General features: G+C 42.9%; 1 protein-coding gene across 1 annotated transcript in view; it reads right to left on the bottom strand.

The window, feature by feature from the left end:
* LOC147108901 (arf-GAP with SH3 domain, ANK repeat and PH domain-containing protein 1-like) overlaps nt 1-24,261 on the bottom strand; it is a 207,945-nt gene that overhangs the window by 112,670 nt on the left and 71,014 nt on the right. Inside the window, exons 3-6 of the mRNA XM_086005851.1 lie at nt 22,609-22,754; nt 6,227-6,298; nt 3,351-3,400; nt 800-929 (exon numbers count right to left, since the gene is read on the bottom strand). Coding sequence (XP_085861977.1) covers nt 800-929; nt 3,351-3,400; nt 6,227-6,298; nt 22,609-22,754 — 398 coding nt within the window. The remainder of the gene's footprint in view (nt 1-799; nt 930-3,350; nt 3,401-6,226; nt 6,299-22,608; nt 22,755-24,261) is intronic.

Here is a 24,261-nt window from a genome sequence, read left to right as displayed (position 1 = left end):
ACTAAGTGCGTAGTGAATGAACTATATCAACATATTTCTCTTTTATACTGGTTATGTGGACATTTAGTTCAATCAACAGAAATACATTAGAAACCTCATCTATTAAGCATCTTTCAGTAAACAGCATACAGAATTCAGTTTCTCCATGTGAAGTAGTTTTCATTCACTTGATTACACGCCTCTCCAGCAAACATTAGGACCTCACTGCAATCAGACGGCTGAAGCTCCTCTTCATCCATTTTTTCTGCTACCATTTGCTCCTTGACAATGATGTTACTCAAGTTCTATGTGGGGGAGGGGAATGGGAGCTTGATAAAGCAGTATCTTTTCACTTCTTGGATCGGAGTATGAATTCAATCCAGATTGATGAAATGAAAGTCTTCTGCCTGTGATGGCTGCAGGTGTCCTATTGTAGCATTTGGGCAGTCATAACTAGTTCGAAGTGGACACAGGTCATACTTCAGCCACAACCACACAAGACAAGATGGCTGGGGTACAAAATAGAACAGTCACACTGATGCAGTAGAGGGCGTTTTACTGACATTGAGGGTTGTAACATGTTGTTAGAGCAGAGTAAAAGGAGTTTTATTCTGCAGCTTGCCCATGCTAAACCTGACCTGGGAGTGCTTAATGGCAACACTAATGGGGAAAAGTGGAAAATTGTTCCATGAACCTGTCACCTTGAGTATAAAATGCATCAAATAATGATTGACATGATAAATCAACAACTTTTTGCTAAATTATGGTATGAACAGAATACTCAAATGAGGCTTAACGGAAAAACAGAAATTCTCACTACCTCACACATCTGCAGCTGAAACATCCTCCGTTCCTTTTCCATCTCCTCTGCTATTTCACCTCCTGTCACCTCAATCCGTACCATTCCATACTGCTTTGCAAGTTCTCTTTTCTCTTTTTCAATTTTAGTACTGGCGAAAAAAGTGAGAAAGCATTAAAATGTCAAACATATCTGCTTCTTGCCAGCTCGCTCCCTGTATTTAGGACTATTAAAAATATGAACGAGCTATGTTTTCAGGGCAATATTAGTTACGGCCAACAGCCGATCCATTTTTTGTCAGCATTATGCCCTTCACGGTGCCCAATTTACTGAAATAAAAAAGCATAACCATAAATTAAAAATGTTGTTTTAAACTTGACTTGAACAGTGATCCTTGAATAAAATTGGTCTTGTGGCAAACAGCATACGCATGAAAGTCCTCGCGTGATTCTCAGTAATTACATGTCATTTCACGAATAGTCCCACATGTTGAAAACGCAAGTGTGTAATTTTTATCTGGAAAATTAAACTTGGGAAGATAGAAAGGTACAGGATCAGAAAATACTCTGTACAGTCTGTCTGATGATCCCAAAAACAAATACTTCTCAATCGCCTACTTCCTCAAACATTAAAAAAATTCTAAGACAGGCTTGTAGAGCTAAATTGTACTTTGATTTATACAATTGTATTTGTTTACTAGGATTGGCCAAAGCAATGTTTAAGATATTTAAGGTTGCACATCACTCACCTAAATTGGTCTTATGATGTACAAAGGGGTGACCCCGATTGCCATTATGAACTGAACTGGGCGGAGCCAGCGCCGTGCATGTTCTGGCCAGTCTCAGCTGGCGGCCTACCCAAAGAGGATCCCAAAGGCTAGATTCTCTTTCCTTCTGTGAGGCCTGGGGGAGCAGAGGTGCTCCTCTCTGCTCCACAAATCCAGGCTGGGCTGCTCCAGCTACCCATCCACCCCCCAGCATCCCAGAACGGACCTGTGGCGGAGCCACTGAATGACTCTGGGCAACTGTTTATAATTCCCTTTAACGATGTTCTAACACCAGCCTAAGCCTGTACCATTGCGTTAGACATTACTGTGTTTTGTATATAGTGTTTGCATGCACGGGGCATGGCCCCTTTAAGAGCGCGGGAAAACGCGATGACATCATGTCGCAAACCACGTGACTGTCCAGGCAGTCCTCGTGGAAGCTCCATCTTGTTTCGTGGTTCTCCTGTATCGATCTCATCAAACTGTTTGAACTCGTTTAGTTTTACGTTAAAGACCTGTTTGATTGGATCTCCTGAGTCGACCTCAGTTATTAGTTAGGAATTCGTCAATTCCTACAGACCTACCTTTTTTGGGCCTGGGGGCTGGTCAGACCGTTCGATATTGCCGCAGCTTGCTGACTCAATACTAATGAGGCCTGGCCTTCAAAATAGACCAGGTCTCCCTCTGGGACTACTGGGCGGCCGGCCAGTGCGTTCCGCTGTCCAAATGCCCAAAGGTCAACTCAGCGGCGGCGGGGGGAGAACCACCCCTCAAAGTCTAACTGTGTCATCTTGCACAATAGATTGTGAACTTAATTTTGACAATTCTGTACTGCGATCTTTGTAGTGAATGTTATTCAGTTATACAACTGTGATTCCTAACTGAGCAATTGTGGTGTTCGAACACTTAAATTTAACTTTGTTTTGCTGATAATGACTTAGAATCTGTTGATCTACGCTAAATATTAACTAATTTTAAAGAACTATATTTCTGAGATTGCTGATTCCAACCTTATAATAGTACTAATTGTGTTACAGCAAATGTAGTTAAACAAAGTAGCATCTCTGTCTAGTTCAACCCTCGATGCCTCTGGTCAACTAAGATTTAAATCGCACTGTAGCCAGTATTGTAAAAAAGTGGTGCTAATAACAATATTAATCAGGTGTGTTCAGGTAGGATAATTAAGGCATCATATAGGCAAATCTAGACAGACATAAATCCAATTTTTTTTTTACTGCAGGCTGGTAAAAAGGGGAAATGACTTGCTCGAGAACCTTCAGTTAATATGGGTTGCACACTGGTTTGCAAATCCACTTCTCGGGGAATTCTTCAGGATCTGAATTTAATATAACCTTTACCTAAATGGCGTTATCATTTGAGTGTGATTGACGATTTTTTTAATGCAGCGAGTTATGATGATCTGGAATGCACTGTCTGAAAGGGCGGGGGAAGCAGATTCAATAATAACTTTCAAAAGGGAATTGATACATACTTAGAAAAGCAAAAATTTGCGAGTCTATGGGGAAAAAACAGGGGAGTGGGACTAATTGGATAGTTCTTTCAAAGAGCCGGCACAGGCACGATGGGCTGAATGGCCTCCTTCTGTGCGGTACGATTCTATGATCTATGGTAAGTAGCTATCAAAGAACAAAAAGAGATCGAGGAAGAGAAAATAAATGTTTACATTCTGTTGATCTACACTAAATACTAACTAATTTTAAAGAACTATATTTCTGTGATTGCTGATTCCAACCTTATAATAGCACTTTTAGTGTTTCATAACCAAATATCAGTTTTTAAACTCACAATTTGCCTTCATAATCTTTCCAAGCTTTGTCAAAGGGTTTCTTTAAATCCTGCAAAAAAAGCGGGGGGGAAAAGAGTAAAAAGGAGCAGTAAATAGGATTACATAGAATATAGAGCACAGAAACAGGCCATTCAGCCCAGCCAGTCCACGCTCCACTCGAGCCTCCTCCCAGCCTTCCTCATCTAACTTTCAGCATAAGCCTCTATTCCCTTCTCACTCAATGAGATTCTTTGTTACACATGGCAATGGTGCATCTGGGATTCTATTCGCTGAAGTGCGTGTGTCAGTAGATTTCATGTTGCAAGTTCTGGTGCTAAGAAGCGAATAAATCTATCTTTAATATATTGAATGCGCTATGTATGTTGCACATTCCTTTTTGGGCATCACCATTCTGTGACCCAGTCATGCCAACAGCTGCACACTTCTGCCACTAGATGGAGCAGCATTAGCTGCAGATCCTCACACCAATACTTACAGCATCGCTAATAGACTCGAGGGAAAGTCACTTTGTGCTGACTTTCCGAGGGCAAAGCCTCAGTAGATCCACCAGTTAGTTATAAAAACTAATTTGTGTGTCCCTACACTGTCTTTTCAAGTCTTCTGATATTAATTGGGAGGGGTTTCATGGATTATTTACTGCACTTCAGACTCCAGCTTCTCCAAATAATTAGGTTCAATAAGATCACAGAAATCACACAGAAACCCCACAGTGCAGATAGAGGCCATTTCGGCCCATCGAGCCTGCACCGACACATATCCCACCCGATCCCTGTAACCCCTGCACCAACACCAACACATATCCCACCCTATCCCCGTAACCCCACGTATTTAATCCCCCTAACACTAAGGGTCAATTTATCATAGCCAATCAACCTAACCCGCACATCTTTGGACTGTGGGAGGAAACCGGAGCACCCGGAGGAAACGCACGCAAACACGGGGAGAATGTGCAAACTCCACACAGACAGTCACCCGAGGCCGGATTTGAACCCGGGTCCCTGGCGCTGTGAGGCAACAGTGCTAACCACTATGCCACCGTGCTGATATGATTAGAACTTCCAGAAATTACACCACAACTGCTCATACTTGACTGATCTTAATATTTTTGTAGATCTCTATTAAACAACTTGCATTTAAAAAATGCAGATTTTCAATAATCAGATTTTTCAATAAAGCCATCTATATCACTGTATCTGGATCACTGTATCTCAGTCACCTTCTGCTTTTCAGAAAGGGGAGGATTTCTGTAGTGAATACCTTAGCACCTACTGTTCACAGTTTTGCCCTCCTTGACATTCTGTATTGTCAGCCCCTCCCTCCTCTGCAACTACTGCCCCATTTCTAATCTTCCTTTCCTATCTATGGTCCTTGAACAGATCATCACCACCCAGTTCCATACTTGCCTCTCCCAAAATTCCTTTTTAAAATCCCTCAAGTCCAGCTTCCAGCCTGCTTTAAGAATGCTCTGACAAGATCTTCCTGGTCATCCTCAACATCCCCATAGTGTTTGACATAGTTAACCACTCCAAAGTCCTCCACCACTTTGCTGTGGTCTATGTCAGTGGGTCCACTCCTATCTGCAATAGGTCCCCTGCTCTTCTTTGAAATAGTGCAACGGGATCTCTTGACGTCCACCGGAAAGAGCAGACGATCCTCGGTTTACCATCTCATTTGAAAGACGGCACCTCAGACAGTGTAGAACTCCCTCAGTACTGTACTAGGGTGTCAGCCTAGATTTTTTGTGTTAGTCTCTGGAGTGAACCTTAAACCTGACTCAAAGATTGAGAGTGCTCCCAACAGTGCCATGGCTGACACTTAGGAGACAGAGATTAGGGATAATGGGTATGTACTTAAATTGGTAGGATGTGACGAGTCGTGTCCCCCAGGGATCTGAGCATTATGATTATGAACATTATTCATGGGCATGGGGTCAGTTTCCATATGTTTGCTGACAATACCCAACTCTGCCTTTCCACCAAATGCCTCTAATCCATGATCATGGATGATGCAAAACTTTCTCCAATTGAACATTTGAAAGACTGAAGCCATCTATCGGCCAAAAATTCCATCCCTTGTCCCTGACTTCATCCTCCTCCCCGACTGCTTTGCCAGACTGAACCAAACATTTCACAAACTCGGTCTCCTGTTCAACCTTGAGTTGATCTTCCAAACCCCATAATTTATCCATCACCAAGACTACTTACTAACACTGCTGGAGTGTCACTCGCCTCCACCCTCATCTCATCTTCACTACTGCTGAAACCTCCACACTGATTTCAATAGATAACATTCTTTTGCTACATTTTGCAATATTCAGTAAAAATTATTTAGGGATGATATTTTAGGGATTTTTTTTTATTGCCACTTTTCTCCTGAAAGTGCAGAAGTAAGGTGACAGCAGCCCTCCAGCACTTTGCTCAAGTGGCCATTCTTCACGTGAGCCTAGATAGTGAGTAATGGCAGACAACTGAACAGTGGAAGGCGTTGGATTTGAACCCAATCCTATCCTCGACTATTGCCCACACACAAACCCTTTTCTGCAGGGGTCAATGGATAGTCACCAGGAGTGTGAAGACTGACTGATTTTCCCCTTCTAGCTCAGGGTGCTCAGGCTAATTTAGTGTCTCAACTGCTGGCCTGACTCAGCTCAGCTAACTCAGTGTTGACTGGGAATCAAACTCAGGACATTCTGGTCTGCAGGGTTTAGTGCTGCAATCGGTTTTTTTAAATAGAAGACGCTACTTACATAAGTAATGACCTACAACTGCCCTTCAGAAGAATTGTAAAACCAGGAGGTTTACTCATCATTAACTGCTACATAATAGAGCTCCCACTAAATGATTTTTTTGTAAAAATATAGCCAACGTTGCCTTACCCCCTTGACTCCTTTCAGCTCTCCTCTCAGCAGAGAGTTCAGGAAAAAGATAATGTGATTCATACTCTGCAACTGAAGGAGAAAAAATACAATCAATATAGTGAAAGCATTGTAGAACACATACATGAAGTAGTAGAAGGTAAAAAGCGATGGCAAGTGCAAAGTTAAAGTACTTAGAATGTAATAGCAATTACTTTGCTCCTCATTGCCCAGTGAGCTTACCAAGTGGGTAGCTGAGCAGATAAGGGCCTAGGTTTAATCTCCAGTTTGCAATGATTTGGGTAGTTTAAGGGAGAATCGGACAGGGTTCCTGCTCCTGAGCAATATTCAGCAGCCCGTGTTGCAAATTTGCTCGTTTGGATGTCAGGTTAAGACAGGGTTCAGCTTGGCTATGCCTGCCCACACTCACTGTCAAAGCTTACAAAAGAATAATGGCTCACAGGTGAGTTAGCAAAAGATAACTGGTGCCTTTGGAAAAGTAAAAGTTAGCACTTTCAGGAAAGATGAGGGATGAAAAGTAGTGAGAAACAAGGAAAAAAATTACTTACCCTCTTGATCTGCTCCCCATCAAATAAAATCTATATTTCAATTGAAATTTTTAAGACTGAGATTGACAGATTTTTGTTAGGCAAGGTTATCAAAGGACATGGAGCAATGCCAGGTAAATGGAGTCAAGGTACAGATCAGCCATGATCTAATAGAATTGCGGAGCAGGGTTGAGGGGGCTGAATCCTGTTCCTATATTCCTATCCTTCACATAAAATTGGTTTTTGAAGTGCTCCGCGTTGGCGCCTAATACTGCTTTCATTAATGAACTGAACTATGCAAACATTTTTGAATGACTTCCATAGGGGAATTCCTCATGGAGTGAGTCATTTACCTGGCACTGACTGGTGTTGGTCTCTTTCCAGGTCCATCTTTAGCAAACTATTATTAAACACAGACCCTGCCAAATTTTGGATCAAGTTAAAAATAAAAAGATGGCTCCTGATCAAATTGAAAATAGACTAATTGGAGTTGTAACTATGGTTAGTAGTAGATATGCAGATATCCCCTTCAATGACTAAATGGATATTTTCTGCGCTATATGGAGAAGTATTTCAAATAGCAATTTCTCTAGAAATAATATTTAAAAATTATCCATCTGGTACATACTTAGCTCATGGTCATATAACCACATTATTCAAGTTAATATGAACAAGGCCACACTTTAGAAACAGATCGAGAAAGAACTTTTATCATGACTAGAAATGTATATGAACTATTAGGCATTTCATGACTAGAAATGTATATGAACTATTAGCGCACGTCAACCCGAGCACCCCACCGACCCGCCCCTTCAACCACCGTCTGCCCCACCTGTGACAGAGACTGTAGGTCCCGCATTGGACTCATCAGTCACCTGAGAACTCATTTTTAATGTGGAAGCAAGTCATCCTCGGTTCCGAGGGACTGCCTAAGAAGGATTAATGTATATGTAGGATAAAAGATAAATGGGAGTATATATTAATATAATGTAAGTGAAGGGTTCCAGAGAACTCACGAACAAAGGAGGCACATGCCATTTATAAATTATCAAAGCACCAAAATCAAGTTGTAGAGTATTTCCAGCAGTTTCTGTTGTTATTTAAAATCAAGTTGTATCCTTGTAATGCACTCGCACTTATTTTATGCTCATTATCATTTTGGCAGTAAACATTGAGACAGCTTACTATGTAACTCTTTAGTTTCCTATGCTGTTTAACAAGAAGACCATCATTATGCAATAACCAGTGCACTCCCACATTTTGGGGAAAAAAATCAGTCAGTGCAGTTTCCGTTACTGCACGGCTGACAGGAAGATGGTGTTTAACAGCAGATATAACTAATGTGCGCCTATAATAATGTCATGTGACAGTCATTTTTCTCATCAGGATGTTTATATATGCCACCAGGCACCATTTTTGTGAATAAAAATGCCATTTGACAAGCTTCACAAAAGCAACTAAAAGTACAAGTTAAAACAGAATCAAATTTCTTCAACATTGCCTATGTCATTTTATGGAGTAGCTTCTGTGTTCATAAATGTTTAAACTCCAACTATAGTCATAGTTAGAGGTAACGATAATGAAGCTCTTGAAAGAGAAGGAATAAGCGTGATCATTCAGCTGTGCATTTTACATCAATATACTGTGAACAATTAGGCTTGTGATTTATTTGGTAAAAAGGATAGTATGGACTAAACATCAGAGATGAGGAGGAATTTCTTCTCTCAGAGGTTCTCAGTGAATCTTTGGAATTCTTTACCCCAGAGAGCTGTGGAAGCGGAGTCATTGACTATATTCAAGGCGGAGATAGACAGATGTTTGAGCAACAGGGGAGTCAAGGGTTATGGGGAGCGGGAAGGAAAGTGGAGTTGAGGCCAAAATCTGATCAGCCATGATCTCATTAAATGGCGGAGCAGACTCAAAGGTCCAAATGGCCTGCTCCTGCTCCTACTTCTTATGTTCTTATGTAAACAATGAATAAATTGTAAAGTGTGGAAACTACTATTAGTTGGTTTTATACTATGCGAGAACTAATGGTCCTCGATGCACAGGTCTCACATAACCAACTGTAATGACTGGACATCCATAGCAAATACAGCAGCTTTTCCTATGGGTTGCAGCTGGCTAAGCGAGAATCGCACATTGGGAATGCTTGCATATATCTTGCATAGTATAATAGCAGCTTTCAATTATTCTATGTAAATAACAGGCAATTGTTGCATTTTGGCTTGATGTATACATATGAAAATGCTAATATTCACTGTTCTCAACAGAATTCACAACCCAGAGGCAAAGAACAGATGTTGGAACATGAGATACTGACCTCCGCTGCAAAAGCTTGAATATCCTTACAATAAATCGCATAAGGAGGATTGGGGTAGATTTTAACTATTGGATAGTCAACTAGCAGAACAGACGGCTGGTCGATAGTGCCAGCAGGAGGCCGCCATATATAGAGGGCTTGGCCTCATTAGTGTGCTGCTGGTAGGCTGCGGGCGCCAAATGGGTGCCCTGCTACAGTTCACCAGCTTGCAGGTGGCGAAATATCAGGCAGCCCAGAGGCCAACCCAGCCAGCAGCAAGGTAGGCCTGAAGGGGGGGGGAAACCCAGGGTGGCAGTGGTCCATATTATTCTTGTGCAGCCTGGTTTTAAATTTACTGTGTTTGATCCTCTTTGGTTGTACTACCATATAAAACGCCCACTTTTCACCTAGGTAAGTTCTAGTTGGCTATCTTTTTTTTCCCCACTCCATAATTGTTATCAGAAAGACTCCACACCATGCAATGGAGCCAGTGAGAACCTCGCCTAAAACATTTTGATAGACACATGTCTTTCACTGGGGCTCTTCAGCTTTTAAGTTACCACTGGCACACCCCGCCCCAGCCCTCCCTACACCGGTATCTTTTTAAACCACATTTCAGAGACCATTTCCTTGGGTCCCTGGCGCTGGCTAGCTCCCACCCCAATTACTGTTGCCTCTGGCGTTGCCGTCTTTCCCGCCAGGAGACAGATTTCAAATATTGAAATGAGGCCCAGCAGTTAAAAATCGGTCAGGCCTTGCTTCCTTCTGAACTTCTGGGTGCGCTGCCTGCTTCGGGCCTCCCACACATCAACCTCGCCCTCTCGTTAAAATATACCCTTCTATGTCACTCTACTACTGCCTTCTTTCTTTCTGCCTCTTTATCCTTATGTTGCAAAAACATTTTGAAGCCACTAAGTGCAGTGCCTAAAGTTTGTCCATGTTCAATGTATCCCATTGGTGGCAGCACATGCGAACTAGACATTTAATTGCATTCCAAGAAATTTTCCACTGTCTAGTGTGGTTCCTATGGAGACAGATGGCCAGAATAAACCAGCATAATTAGAATACTGTAACATCCAGAAGTACCAACATTTGAAATCCTGAATGAAATGTTCTCTTTTTAAACTGAAGCTCAATCTGTGCTCATTGTGTGTGCTGGAAGAAGCAAAGGCAGATTGCTATCAAGGCTTAGATAGGAAGCTCCCTCTATTACTCCGATAAACAACAAATGATAAGACAAAGGAACTGCTTAGAATTTGGGGCTTGGATCTGGTGAACCAGAACAAGCGTTTTCATCAAAAAGGGCAGAGAAGGTTTTTTTTTTACATATTGCCAAAAGACAATCACACCCCAATCTGACACCATCTGAGTATATAAAAATGCATACTCATTTCCAGAAACGGTTTGACCTTTTATCTTTCAAAGCTCTGTTGGTATTGCAGATTTCCTGTTTTTCAGATAGGAAAAATCCACTATGTTTAACCTCTGTACAGATGCTTTTACATTTAATGCTTTCTGATTCTAATCGTAGGAGAATTACATTTGTGCACTGCCTTCCCATGTAGTCATCACCAAGGCTGCTCCCTTATTCGGACGGCAGAACTGCAGGCCCACAAAAAATGTGGATCTATAATTCTGCTATCAGGAGAAGGGAGTCGGTTTTGCCAATGTAAAAGCGAGAAGCCAGCGCACAAACCATAAAATCAGAAAATATAAAACACCCAGCCTGACACCAAATGGGATATTAGAATCTAGAGATATGAGCTTTGAAGGCCCAAATTACCTTTTTTAAAACCAGTGGCTCTCTTATGTTCTTATGGGTGCACTGAATTAAGAAAAATCAAACCCATTTAAACTTCATTCTCCATAAAACAAAGTTCCAGCCAAAAAAGCCTCAGTATTTGTGAAAAGCAGTGTTACCTTGCTTTGGCTCCTAGTCTGGCTCTTAGTCCAAGTGGCCTCCATGTAGGCTGTCTCTTAAAATGAAAGCCTGTGTTCCGTGCAAGTGCACGTTTCTTCTGCTGGCACCGTGCACTCTTGAGCACTGTTCTTTCACAGTGGGACGGTAATCTGATGTTCAGCTCGACCAGTCCTTTAGCATACTTGTATCATGATCAAAAACAACATCACCATTGTCACTGGACAGTAGAACCATTCATTGCATGGGGCCTGTGCCTTGGGGGTATATGATGCTACTGTAATGGACAGTGCCTTGATGAGCTGCCATTTGTATAATTATTCTTGAAATGTTGAAAATCATTGAAAAGTAACTACTGATCTTCATATACAGCAAAATTACTAACTCCAAATGACTTACTAGCAACAAAATCATAAGTTGGAGTCATGTTAAAATAAAAGCTCGTTTTATATTTGATAAATAATATCTAACATTATTATTTCCCATACCTCTTTTTATAGTTAAGAACCTACTTTTCACTAAAGTTGGTGAATTGAAGAAAATATACCACATTGTGAGCTCACGATATTTAAAAGCCTGAAAACTTCACAGAATCTAGGGCCACGATTTTCCCTACCTCGGTGGGTCTGTGGCGGCGACGTCAGTGGTGGGTCACGGCCGGCTCCATTCCAGCCTCAGACATGACTTTCCCCTGATGGGCTTGTTAAGTCCGCCCAGTGCGTTTGCCGGCCAATTGAAGGAAGCAGGTCTGATGACGTCATTTGATGACGCGCCATCAGTCGGTTTCCTTAAAGGGACCATGGCCGAATTAAATTTGACAGTTGTGCTGTCAGTGTTCTACAGCATTGAGGTGCTACAAACACTGACAAGCACTGCACATAGGTGCACGGCTGCACCCAAGCTCTCTCATGACTCCCTCCCGGGAGTCACAGCACGCAGGGAGGTTCTTTTCCCTTCCAATGGGTGGAAGAGACCTCCCCAGAAGACCAACGCAGACTGGTTGCACATTGCACAGGGGGACACAAGCAGGGATGTCGTCAGGCGGACCAGGCTGCAGTGGCACAAACCATTCAACGATCTCAGTAGATCACAAAACGTTAGTACAAAGCCACACTCAACCTCATCCTGCTGTGCCACTCATCACATCCCCATCACTCTGCCTTCCCTACCCTACTCCTGCACATCCTTACTCACACCAACTTACCTTGCACCTCCACCCATCCCTCTCTATCTACATTATCACTTCCGCATCTCACTAGCCACCCCTCACACTCACCCTCATCCTAGTCCAATCATACCAAATAACAACACACAAGGGTAGGTACTTGTGTGTTTTAGTCAATGTTCATGTGAAGTTTCTGTTAATGTGCTGTCAAACATTGAAATCTTTATTTTCAATACTTTCCGGTCTTGGACAGATTAGTGTGCACCTTTGGAAGTGGCATAGTGAGTTGCAGTGAATGGTGAGACATAACGGTTCCCCCTGCAATGCTGATGAGTGTGAAAGGAATGGCTTGGGCATTGTAGGGATGCTTTATGGTGTTGGCGTCAACCTGGTGCATCATGTGGCAGCCAGGGTTACAGCGTCAAGTGAAGTAAATCTGGCCATTGTGAGGCCATTCCTGGCATCCCGCGCAGCAATGTGGTCAGGTGCTGATGCCCTCTGTCCTGTGCTGCATCAAGTGATTGCGGAGAAGGTTGGTGTTGTTGTTGGTGCTGCTGGTGTGCCTGGTGATGCTGGTGTTGGGGCTGATCGTGGTCAGGTTCTGAGGACCAAGGTGAGCGAGTATAAAGTGCACCCATGCTGATGGAGTAGATGGCAGGTGAAGTAGAGATGACAGAAATGATCTGTCAATGGTGGGAGAGGTAATGAGGTCAGACTGGATGGAGACCAATTTTCCCTCTAATTTTTTTTTGTAATGATCGTCTGTGAGCATATTTTACAACAACCACTTAAAAGCATATATACAGTAATGCCATATTGCCACCTCACCGTCTCAAATCATGAGACAATCAGAGAAGGTTCTATACAGGTTTAACATAACTTATCTGCTTCTGAAATGAACCCCAGTGCTTTATTTGCACTTTTATGGCTCTTTTAACCTGCCTTTGTACTTTTAATGATTTGTGAATCTATACCCCGAGATCCCTTTGCACTTTTACTCTATTTAGACTCTTATTTTCCAAGGATTAGGGAGGCTCCTTATTCCTCCTGCCAAAATGCACCACCTCACACTTATCTATTATTGAAATTAATTTGTCATTTACATGCCCATTCTGCAAGCTTGTTTATGGTAGAATTAATTAAAAGCTTTTAGATTGTCATGTACAAACTCTATTTAAAAAAATACTTGTCAGAAATGACTGGGATATAAAAGAACTGCATTATAATGCATTAACACTTCAGAAACGTCACTCAGTTACACGGTTATGTATCGACAAACAATCCAAAAGGCCAAGGTGAGCTGAAAGAGGCATATCTATTCGTGCAATTAGTTTTAATTTTAAAGTTTGCAATGTATTAGCCCATCCCTCACGTCACTATAGCAATGGCTGCACAAGCAGCAGGAGCAACGGCTTTCCTATGGCACTGACGTGCTGTATGTCCACATAAGCCATTAGAATATTAATCACAATGCAACCAGACAACCAACAAATATAAAGTGCTGCAGTTCCTTAGTTCACAGTATTAAAAAGAATTGAACAAAAACAGGTATCCATATTTTCAGCTTCATTCACTTCCATTAATAAACGTTGTCTTTTTTAACCAGCACCCCCCCCCACCACGTAACATGTCAGAAATGCAGCACTTATTCACAAGTGCAGAAAAACACATGCACAATTTGCATCACCGAATTAAAAACAAAAAGCAGGAAAAGCTATGATTTAACAGAAATAAACATTCATCTTTCTTCCTGGACAGGAGAACCAATCAGATCGACTTGGAAACTAATATGGTGATGTAAAGATGTGAATTTCGCTTCTAATGTTTTTCTCTCAAACATTCTCCACAATATTAATCCTTGCTCTTATCGCAAAAAGTGTTGAGTTATTTTAGGTACCTCGCAATTAAATAGTGGGAAACAAACTTCATTGTACTCTCAATTTTTAATCTCCTATTTCAAACATTTATACCAAATTGAAATTGTACATGATCAGTTTAATCAAAGTACTTTCTGTGTCTTCCTCAATAAACAAATAGTGGTTTCTTCTAAAGTAGCTTCTTGCAATTTTTATACATCGTTACATAACTCACGTTTCTATTAACACTCCACTAACCGTCTAAGATGAAATCGATATTTACATTACTCCTGGGACTTGTTCGGACTACAGAACGACAGACAAAATAAAATGGTTTGTGTTTTTCCCCTTTTTTGATTCTCTTCCTAAACGTCTTAATGATATATTTTTTTAAGTCAATAAAAAGTAATATGTAACTCCTGCAAATCCTCCCCTGCCCTCCCCGTTCTCAACAGCATGATTGCATGTTTGTGTAAAGCGACTCATTTCAGTCAATCATTCAACATCAAATATTGAGAAATTTCAATTTTAAAATGTTTTACCCAATTCAGAGCCTCTTTAAAAGCGTTTGGACTTCAAGACCTGGTTGAAACTTGATTAGATGAGGGGAAAATTGATTTTTGCTTGTTTCTTCCACAATCATATTCGAAACTTAGGGGGTAAAAGTGTTTTTAATCACTCATTTTTTGTGAAAAGTTCATTAAATTTTTTAAAATTCTTTCAAGTCTCATTGCAGCTTTGACAGAAGTTGCTCCAAATTTTTCTTTCCCTCTTCAACGCTGTCATTAAACATACAACAAAAAATAATAAAATAAACTCTAATTCCAAATGCAGCTCAAATAAGAAAGTGAATAAAGTGGTTAAACTTCCTAAGAAGGCGGTGAGGTTATCTATCCCCAGCCTTGGCGATGAGTTGGGATCAGTTTTGGAGAAGTTTTTTTTATTCGTTCATGCGATGTGGGCGTTGCTGGCAAGGCCAGCATTTATTGCCCACCCCTAATAGCCCTTCAGAAGGTGGCGGTGAGCCGCCTTCTTGAACCACTGCAGTCCGTGCGGTGATGGTACTCCCACGGTGCTGTTAGGGAGGGAGTTCCAGGATTTTGATCCAGGGACAATGAAGGGTTGGCGATATATTTCCAAGTCAGGACGGTGTGTGAATTGGAGGGGAACTTGGAGCTGGTGATGTTCCCATGCGCCTGCTGCCCTTGTTCTTCTACGTGGAAGAGGTTGTGGGTTTGGGAGGTGCTACCAAAGAAGCCTTGGCGAGTTGCTGCATTGCATCTTGTAGATGGTACACACTGCAGCCACGGTGCGCCGGTGGTGGAGGGAGTGAATGTTTAAGGTGGTGGATGGGGTGCCAATCAAGCGGGCTGCTTTGTCCTGGATGGTGTCGAGCTTCTTGAATGTTGTTGGAGCTGCACTCATCCAGGCAAGTGGAGAGTATTCCATCACACTCCTTACTTGTGCCTTGTAGATGGTGGAAAGGCTTTGGGGAGTCAGGAGGCGAGACACTCGCCGCAGCATACCCAGCCTCTGACCTGCTCTTGTTGCCACAGTATTTATGTGGCTGGTCCAATTAAGTTTCTGGTCAATGGTGACCCCCCAGGATGTTGAAGGTGGGGGATTGGGCGATGGTAATGTCGTTGCATGTCAAGGGGAGGTGGTTAGACTCTCGCTTGTTGGAGATAGTCATTGCCTGGCACTTCTGTGGCGCGAATGTTACCTGCCACTTATCAGCCCAAGCCTGAACATCGTCCAGGTCTTGTTGCATGCGGGCATGGACTGCTTCATTATCTCAGAAGTTGTGAATGGCACTGAACACTGCAGTCATCAGCGAACATCCCCATTTTCTGACCTTATGTTGGAGGGAAGGCCATTGATGAAGCAGCTGAAGATGGTTGGGTCTAGGACACTGCCCTCAGGAACTCCTACATCGATGTCTGGAGCTGTGATGATTGACCTTCAACCACCACAACCATCTTCCTTTGTGCTAGGTATGACTCTAGCCAGTGGAGAGCTTTCCCCCTCGATTCCCATTGACTTCAGTTTTACTAGGGCTCCTTGATGCCACACTCGGTCACATGCTGCCTTGATGTCAAGGGCAGTCACTCGCACCTCACCTTTGGAATTCAGCTCCTTTGTCCATGTTTGGACCAAGGCTGTAATGAGGTCAGGAGCCGAGTGGTCTTGGCGGAACCCAAACTGGGCATCTGTGAGCAGGTTATTGGTGAGTAAGTGCCGCTTTATAGCACGGTCGATGACACCTTCCATCATTTTGCTGATGATTGAGAGAAGACTGATGGGGCGGTAATTGGCCGGTTTGGATTTGTCCTGCTTTTAGTAGACAGGTCATACCTGGGGAGTTTTCCACATTGTCGGATAGATGCCACTGTTGTAGCTGTACTGGAACAGCTTGGCTAGATGTGCGGCTAGTTCTGGAGCACATGTCTTCAGCACGATAGCCGGGATGTTGTCAGGGCCCACAGCCTTTGCTGTATCGAGTGCGCTCAGCCGTTTCTTGATAGCACGTGGAGTGAATCAAATTGGCTTCTGTGATGGTGGGGACCTCAGGAGTAGGCCGATATGGATCATCCACTCGACACTTCTGGCTGAAGATGGTTGCAACCGCTTCAGCCTTGTGTTTTGCACTCATGTGCTGGGCTCCACCATCATTGAGGATGGGGATATTCAGGGAGCCTCTTCCTCCTGTTAGTTGTTTAATGGTCCACCACCATTCACGACTGGACGTGGCAGGACTGCAGAGCTTTGATCTGATCCGTTGATTGTGGGATCACTTAGCCCCTGTCTATAGCATGCTGCTTCCGCTTTTTAGCATGCATGTAGTCCGGTGTTGCAGCTTCCCCAGGTTGGCATCTCATTTTTAGGTTCACCTGGTGCTGCTCCTGGCATGCTCTTCTACACTCCTTATTGAACCAGGGTTGATCCCCTGGCTTGATGGTAATGGTAGAGTGAGGGATATGCCGGACCATGAGGTTACAGATTGTGGTGGAATACAATTCTGCTGCTGCTGATGGCCCACAGCGCCTCATGGATGCCCAGTTTTGAGCTGCTAGATCTGTTCTGAATCTATCCCATTTAGCAGGGTGTCCCATGTGAAGGCGGGACTTCGTCTCCACAATGAGTGTGTGGTGGTCACTGCTACCAATACGGTCATGGACAGATGCATCTGGGACGGTAGATTGGTGAGGGCAAGGTCAAGTAGGTTTTTCTCTCATGTTGGTTCTCTCACCACCTGTCGCAGACCCAGACTGGCAGCAATTTCCTTCAGGACTCAGCCAGCTCAGTCAGCAGTGGTGCTATCGAGCCACTCTTCGTGATGGACATTGAAGTCCCCCACCCAGAGTACATTCTGTGCCCTTGCTACTCTCCGTGCTGTTCAACAGGGAGGAGTACTGATTCATCAGCTGAGGGAGGGCAGTAAGTGGTAATCAGTAGGAGGTTTCCTTGCCCATGCTTGACCTGAAGCCGTGAGGCTTCCTGGGGTCCGGAGTCAATGTTGGGGACTCCCAGGGACACTCCTTACCAACTGTATACCACTGTGCCGCCGCCCCTGGTGGGTCTGTCCTGCCGGTGGGACAGGACATACCCAGGGATGGTGATGGAGGAGTTTGGGACATTGGCTGAAAGGTATGATTCTGAGTATGACTCCCAATTTTGGCACAAGTCCCCAGATGTTGGTGAGGAGGACTTCGCAGGAGCGACTGGGCTGGGTGTGCCGTTGCTGTGTCAGTAGCCGGTGCCGAGGTCGATGCCAGGTGGTCCGTCCAGTTTCATTCTTATTAGAAACACAGAAGATAGGAGCAGGAGTAGGCCATTCGGCCCCTCGAGCCTGCTCCGCCATTTAATGAGGTCATGGCTGATCATCCAAACTCAGTACCCTGTCCCTGCTTTCTACCTTGAACCCTTTAGCCTTAAGAAATATATCTAACTCCTTCTTGAATATATTTAATGAATTAGCCTCAACTGCCTTCTGTGGTAGAGAATTCCACAGGTTCACCACTCTCTGGGTGAAGAAATTCCTCCTCATCTCTGTCCTAAATGGCTTACCCCTTATCTTTAGACTGTGACCCCTGGTTCTGGACTCCCCCACCATCGGGAACATCCTTCCTGCATCTAGTCTGTCTAGTCCTGTCAGAATTTTATATGTTTCAATGAGATCCCCTCTCATTCTTCTAAACTCTAGCAAATATAAGCCTAATCAACCCAATCTCTCCTCATATGTCATTCCTGCCATCCCAGGTATCAGCCTGGTGAATCTTCGCTGCACTCTCTCCATGGCAAGAACATCCTTCCTCAGATAAGGCGACCAAAACTGCACACAATACTCAAGGTGTGGTCTCACCAAGGCCCTGTACAACTGCAGCAAGACATCCTTGCTCCTGTACTCAAATCCTCTCGCTATGAAGGCCAACATGCCATTTGCCTTCTTAACCGCCTGCTACACCTGCATGCTTACCTTCAGCGACTGGTGCACAAGGACACCCAGGTCTCGTTGCACTTCCCCTTTTCCCAATCTATTGCCATTCAGATAATAATCTGTCTTCCTGTTTTTGCCACCAAAGTGGATAACCTCGCACTTATCCACATTACACTGCATTTGCCATGCATCTGCCCAATCACCCAACCTGTCCAAATCATACTGGAGTTTCTCTGCATCCTCCTCACAGCACACACGCCCACCTAGCTTTGTGTCATCTGCAAACTTGGAGATATTACATCTAGCTCCCTTGTCTAGATCATTTATATATATTGTGAATAGCTGGGGTCCTAGCACCGATTCCTGCGGTACCCCACTAGTCACTACCTGCCACTCGGAAAAAGACCCGTTTATTCCAACTCTTTGTTTCCTGTCTGCCAACCAGTTCTCTATCCAAGACAGTACCTTACCCCCAATCCCATGTGCTTTAACTTTGCACGCTAATCTCTTATGCGGGACCTTATTGAAAGCCTTCTGAAAGTCCAAATACACCACATCCACTGGTTCTCCCTTATCTATTCTACCAGTTACATCCTCAAAAAATTCCAGTAGATTAGTCAAGCATGATTTACCTTTTGTAAATCCATGTTGACTTTGTCTGATCCTGTCACTGTTTTCCAAGTGCTCTGCTATTACATCTTTTACAATGAACTCTAGCAATTTCCCCACTACCGATGTCAGGCTTACCAGTCTATAATTCCCCATTTTCTCTCTACCACCTTTTTTAAATAGTGGGGTTACATTAGCTATCCTCCAATCCATGGGAACTGTTCCAGAGTCTATAGAATTTTGGAAGATGACCAGCAATGCATCTACTATTTCTAGGGCCACTTCCTTAAGTACCCTAGGATGTAGATTATCAGGCCCTGGGGATTTATCGGCCTTCAATCCAGTCAATTTCCCTAACACCATTTCCCTACAAATACTGATTTCATTCAATTCCTCCCTCTCATTAGACCCTATGTTCCCCGACATCTCTGGGAGATTATTTTTGTCCTCCTTTGTGAAGACAGAACCAAAGTATGTATTTAATTGGTCTGCCATTTCTTTGTTCCCCATTATAAATTCCCCTGATTCTGACTGCAAGGGATCTACACTTGACTTCACCAATCTTTTTCTCTTCACATATCTATAGAAGCTTTTACAGTCAGTCAGTTTTTATGTGCCCTGCAAGCTTACTCTCATCTATTTCCCCCCTCTTAATTAATCCCTTTGTCCTCCTTTGTTGAATCCTAAACTGCTCCCAATCCTCAGGTTTGCTGCTTTTTCTGACCAAATTATATGTCCTCTCCTTAGATCTTATGCTATCCCTAATTTCCCTTGTTAGTCACGGTTGAGTCACCTTTTTTGTTTTATTTTTATGCCAAACAGGGATGAACAAATTCTGTAGTTCATCCATGCGATCTTTAAATGTTTGCCATTGCCTATCCACCGTCAACCCTTTAAGTAACGTTCCCCAATCCATCCTAGCCAACTCGTGCCTCATACCATCGTAGTTTCCTTTATTTAAATTCAGGACCCTAGTCTCTGAGTCAACTACTTCACTCTCCATCTTAATGAAGAATTCTATCATATTATGATCCCTCCTCCCCAAGGGGCCTCGCACGACAAGATTGCTAATTAATCCTTTCTCATTACATAATACCCAGTCTAAGATGGCCTGGTCTCTAGTTGGTTCCTCGACATATTGGTCCAGGAAACCATCCCGTATACACTCTAGGAATTCCTCCTCCACGGTATTGTTATAGATTGGGCTAACCAAATTAGTATGTAGATTAAAGTCACCCATGGCAGCACGGTGGCATAGTGGTTAGCACTGTTGCCTCACAGCGCCAGGGACCCGGGTTCGAATCTGGCCTCGGGTGACTGTCTGTGTGGAGTTTGCACATTCTCCCAGTGTTTGCGTGGGTTTCCTCCGGGTGCTCCGGTTTCCTCCCACAGTCCAAGGATGTGCGGGTTAGGTTGATTGGCTATGATAAATTGACCCTTAGTGTTGGGGGGGATTAAATACGTGGGGTTACGGGGATAGAGTGGGATATGTGTTGGTGTAGGGGTTACGGGGATCGGGTGGGATATGTGTCGGTGCAGGCTCGATGGGCCGAAATGGCCTCTATCTGCATTGTGGGGTTTCTGTGATTTCTGTGATGATAACTGCTGTGCCCTTATTGCACGAGTCTCTAATTTCCTGTTTAATGCCATCCCCAACCTCAGCATTACTGTTTGGGGGTCTGTATACAACTCCCACTAATGTTTTCTGCCCCTTGGTATATCTCAGCTCTGCCCATACAGATTCCACATCATCAGAGCTAATATCCTTATTATTGGCCCAGTAATTCCGGGCACAACGCGCGAGTACGGACGGGGTACTCACGCGTGTGCCCGGAGGAATTGCCAGTTTTCAGCATGCACAGCGCATGCGCTGAAAACCGGCATTTCCTGTCCTCTGACCCAAGGGGTTAAGAGGCAGAGCGCGCGCGACTGCACAGGCAGCGCGTGCGCAGTGAAATTCCTTCTTTTTTTTTCCCCCCAGTGTTGCGTGCGTGTAAAGGCCTCCGGTCTTTACGCGTGGAAAAAGCAGACGTAAGTATTTAATTTTTCAGGTAAGTGGGCTTTTAGTACAATGTAGACATTTTTTTTCCCCAGAGGTTTGTTATTTTTAAAGAATTTACAGTAAGGTAAGTTTAGTTTTAGACCCTATTTTTTAAAAATTTATTTTTTTCAAAAAATTGATTAATTGTTTAAAACATTTTTTTAAACTTATTTATAGTTAATATAATCAGTGGGATGTTTTGTAAAATTTTATTTAAAGTTAAAGTAGTGTTTTGGCAGCCCATACTTTTCATGAGTTTGACAGCTCTTACTGTCAAACTCATGAATGAGTTTCCCCTCCCCTGATTGGCTGCACAGTGCGCACCTGATCCCAGCCGGCACATCGCACTAACTACGCCGCTGGATCAGGTAAGCACATCGCGCCGACAGCTGAACCGGGCCTGTGACAGGGAATGCAAGCAGGCCCGGGATTCAGATGTCGGCGCGCAGGGTGAGTGCAGATCGGGGGCTTGCACGCGCGGCAAGCACCCGATCCTAATTTCAGGGCCATTGTGTTTCATAGTGGTTTGTTACAACTGAGTGGCTTGCTAGGCCATTTCAGAGGGCTGTTAAGAGTCAACCACATTGCTGAGGGTCTGGAGTCACATATAGGTCAGACGGGGTAAGGATGGCAGATTTGCTTCGCTAAAGGACATTAGTGAACCAGATGGGTTTTTTACGACAATCCGATAGTTTTATCTATATAGTTTTGGCTGTCAGATTTTATTTTTTGTTTTATTTTTATTTTAGTTCCTATTAAAAGTAAATTCAAAATTCCTTGGCCCTATGGAGCCTCTACAGTGATTGCGCTACAGAGTGACAACAAGCCTGCACAGCACACCAGCCGTGCCACTGACCACAGCAGTCTCCCTCTGAACGTTCTACTTTACTGACAATTTCAGTGCATACTGTGCACACAGTTCAACGTCACTTCCTGCTAGGTCTGAACATATCTTGTCGTTTTAGTATTTGATCACACAGCAATATTGTTTTTATTTCCGTTTCTTTTCAGTTTTCTCCTGAATTTTAGTGCTAGTTTCAGTTTTTGTTAAAAATGTTTCTTTTCATTAAGTATAAAAGTTTAATTTTCCATAACTAAAACCACTTAATTTGAATTGATCAACAATTGGACACATTCACCATCACCATCTTAAAACAATATGCTTATAATTTTTACCAGGCGTTTGTAAACAGATGCAAAATTGTGCACCTGCTGATGAGATGCCTGACCCAATTACAAATTATGTCTATGCTAAATACTTTGTTTTTAAAGTTTACAAAAAATTTAGAAAGCTCTGTGAAAACTGCATTGCAGTAGTTCGCATTGTGTGATCTATCTGGGGTATGTGCCCTGTTCTAAACATTCCCAACAGTCAGGACTGTGGTGCTATATAACTAAGCTTTTGAAACAGGCTATTCTAAGAATTGTACCCACTGGAAGACTTCCTTTAATAGGAACTGCATTGGCTTAATTCAGGTTCAGTGACTTCTCCGAGCTTATCTTTGCGCATACGCTGCAGGCCTTACCAGGTTTCTCATTGGCGTCAGCAGCTCTCTAGAGGACTCCGCAAATTTACTGAAAGCTTCGGCCAGTACTGACTCATCATTACTTTGGAAATTAGCTACAAGTTTTTCCAGTTCATTAATGAATGCTTCCTGAAGGGATATATCATCTGCAAAAGTAAATAGAAAAAAAAATATTTTCAAGACAAGAACTTGCATGTATATACAGTAGTGCCTTTAACGTAGTAAAACCAAGACTAGCTTACTGTAGCAACTTTCAGGGCTCGCTGAGCCTCCTGACTTCCAGTTTCAGGTATTAATCTCCATTGATTTTTTAAAAAATGTTGTGCTCTCAGGTATGCAGTTGGACTCTGCTGGACAGCATATAATGGGCAAAAGGCATAAGCTCCAATTACCAGAACTGGGCATTCATGAGAAATAGCCACTATTTCTGTGCAGGTCAAGCAAAACAGTACAGTATCCTTTTTTCTTGTGTGAGGTGGGGGAGAAATAGCAAGAATTATGTGCTAAAATAAGCAAAGATAATAAATATGCTGAGGTTTTTCGTTTCTTCAACACAGTATCACCATCAGAGTTTCTAGGTCAGTTAAAGAGCACTTTCTATATGTTAATCAAGTCCGTAAGATTATAGTGGTACCTGTCGTGATTCATTGCTTGGTCTTTTCAGCAGGTGCTTGGTGTTACCACGGTGCAGCTCACCACGGCAGGATCTTGTAAATAGTTTATAGCACAGGTTTAATGTAGCGTAAAACTGCCTCTGCACTGCCTCAAGAATGGCCCGCAATTCACAGGAAATATAAAGTGCAACTCAGTTACTTTTTTTTTTAATTGCAAATATGCAAGGCTATTTTTGATGCACTCCCAGTAATTTTGAACCCTGTGCGTCATTACAGAATCATTCAATGTTAATTAACTCATAATGACACAGATGGTTTGAATGTGTGCCATTCACAGCAACTCCAGGGAAAGCAGAACATGGGGAAGATTTACAAAATAAAGCAAAAGACTTTAAAAGAGCATTCCTTTATAATTGGGCTCTCAAGCACTAAAATTGCTTTAATAGCTCAAGCCAATTAAAAGGAGCATTCCTCATAATTGGGTTTCTAATACTAAAATCACTGTAATGCCCATTTGAACGAAAACCACAGGGATGATGCAGCACGACAATATTATTGTGGCAGTTGCTACATCTGCAACAAAGATTTGGCACAAATCTCAAAGATCCTCAATTTACATTGACAGATCTGCCATTTTAAGTATAGCAGTGTGAGGCAACAGACGGGACAATATCATACTCATTCCCTGATAAACAAATTAGACACCTGCTTTCATTACAAATAAGCAATGGGCTACAGGACACAATCAAGTTGTTGGCATTTCTTTTGGGATAGCAGGAGTGGGTCCAAGCCCCCTATTATATCTTGATAAAAATAATTCAGAGGCAGTTTTCCTCTCAAAAGTCACTAGTGTATTGTCTGTAACACGTTCTAGCTATGTCAAGTGAAATATGACCAAAATAGTTCATTTTTGTTATGGGGAATTCAGATTCTAAATCTAGTCATTAGGAATGTCATGCTCAGCAGTTTACTGTGACATGACACATTCCTATGATGCCATTTCCAAGTACAGGTACACTATCCCTTATCTGAAAGCCTT

Source organism: Somniosus microcephalus, chromosome 13 (assembly GCF_052327205.1).
Source record: "Somniosus microcephalus isolate GS21.2 chromosome 13, FLI_Smic_1.0, whole genome shotgun sequence".
Taxonomy (NCBI): domain Eukaryota; kingdom Metazoa; phylum Chordata; class Chondrichthyes; order Squaliformes; family Somniosidae; genus Somniosus; species Somniosus microcephalus.
This window is presented reverse-complemented; position numbering and strand designations above follow the sequence as displayed.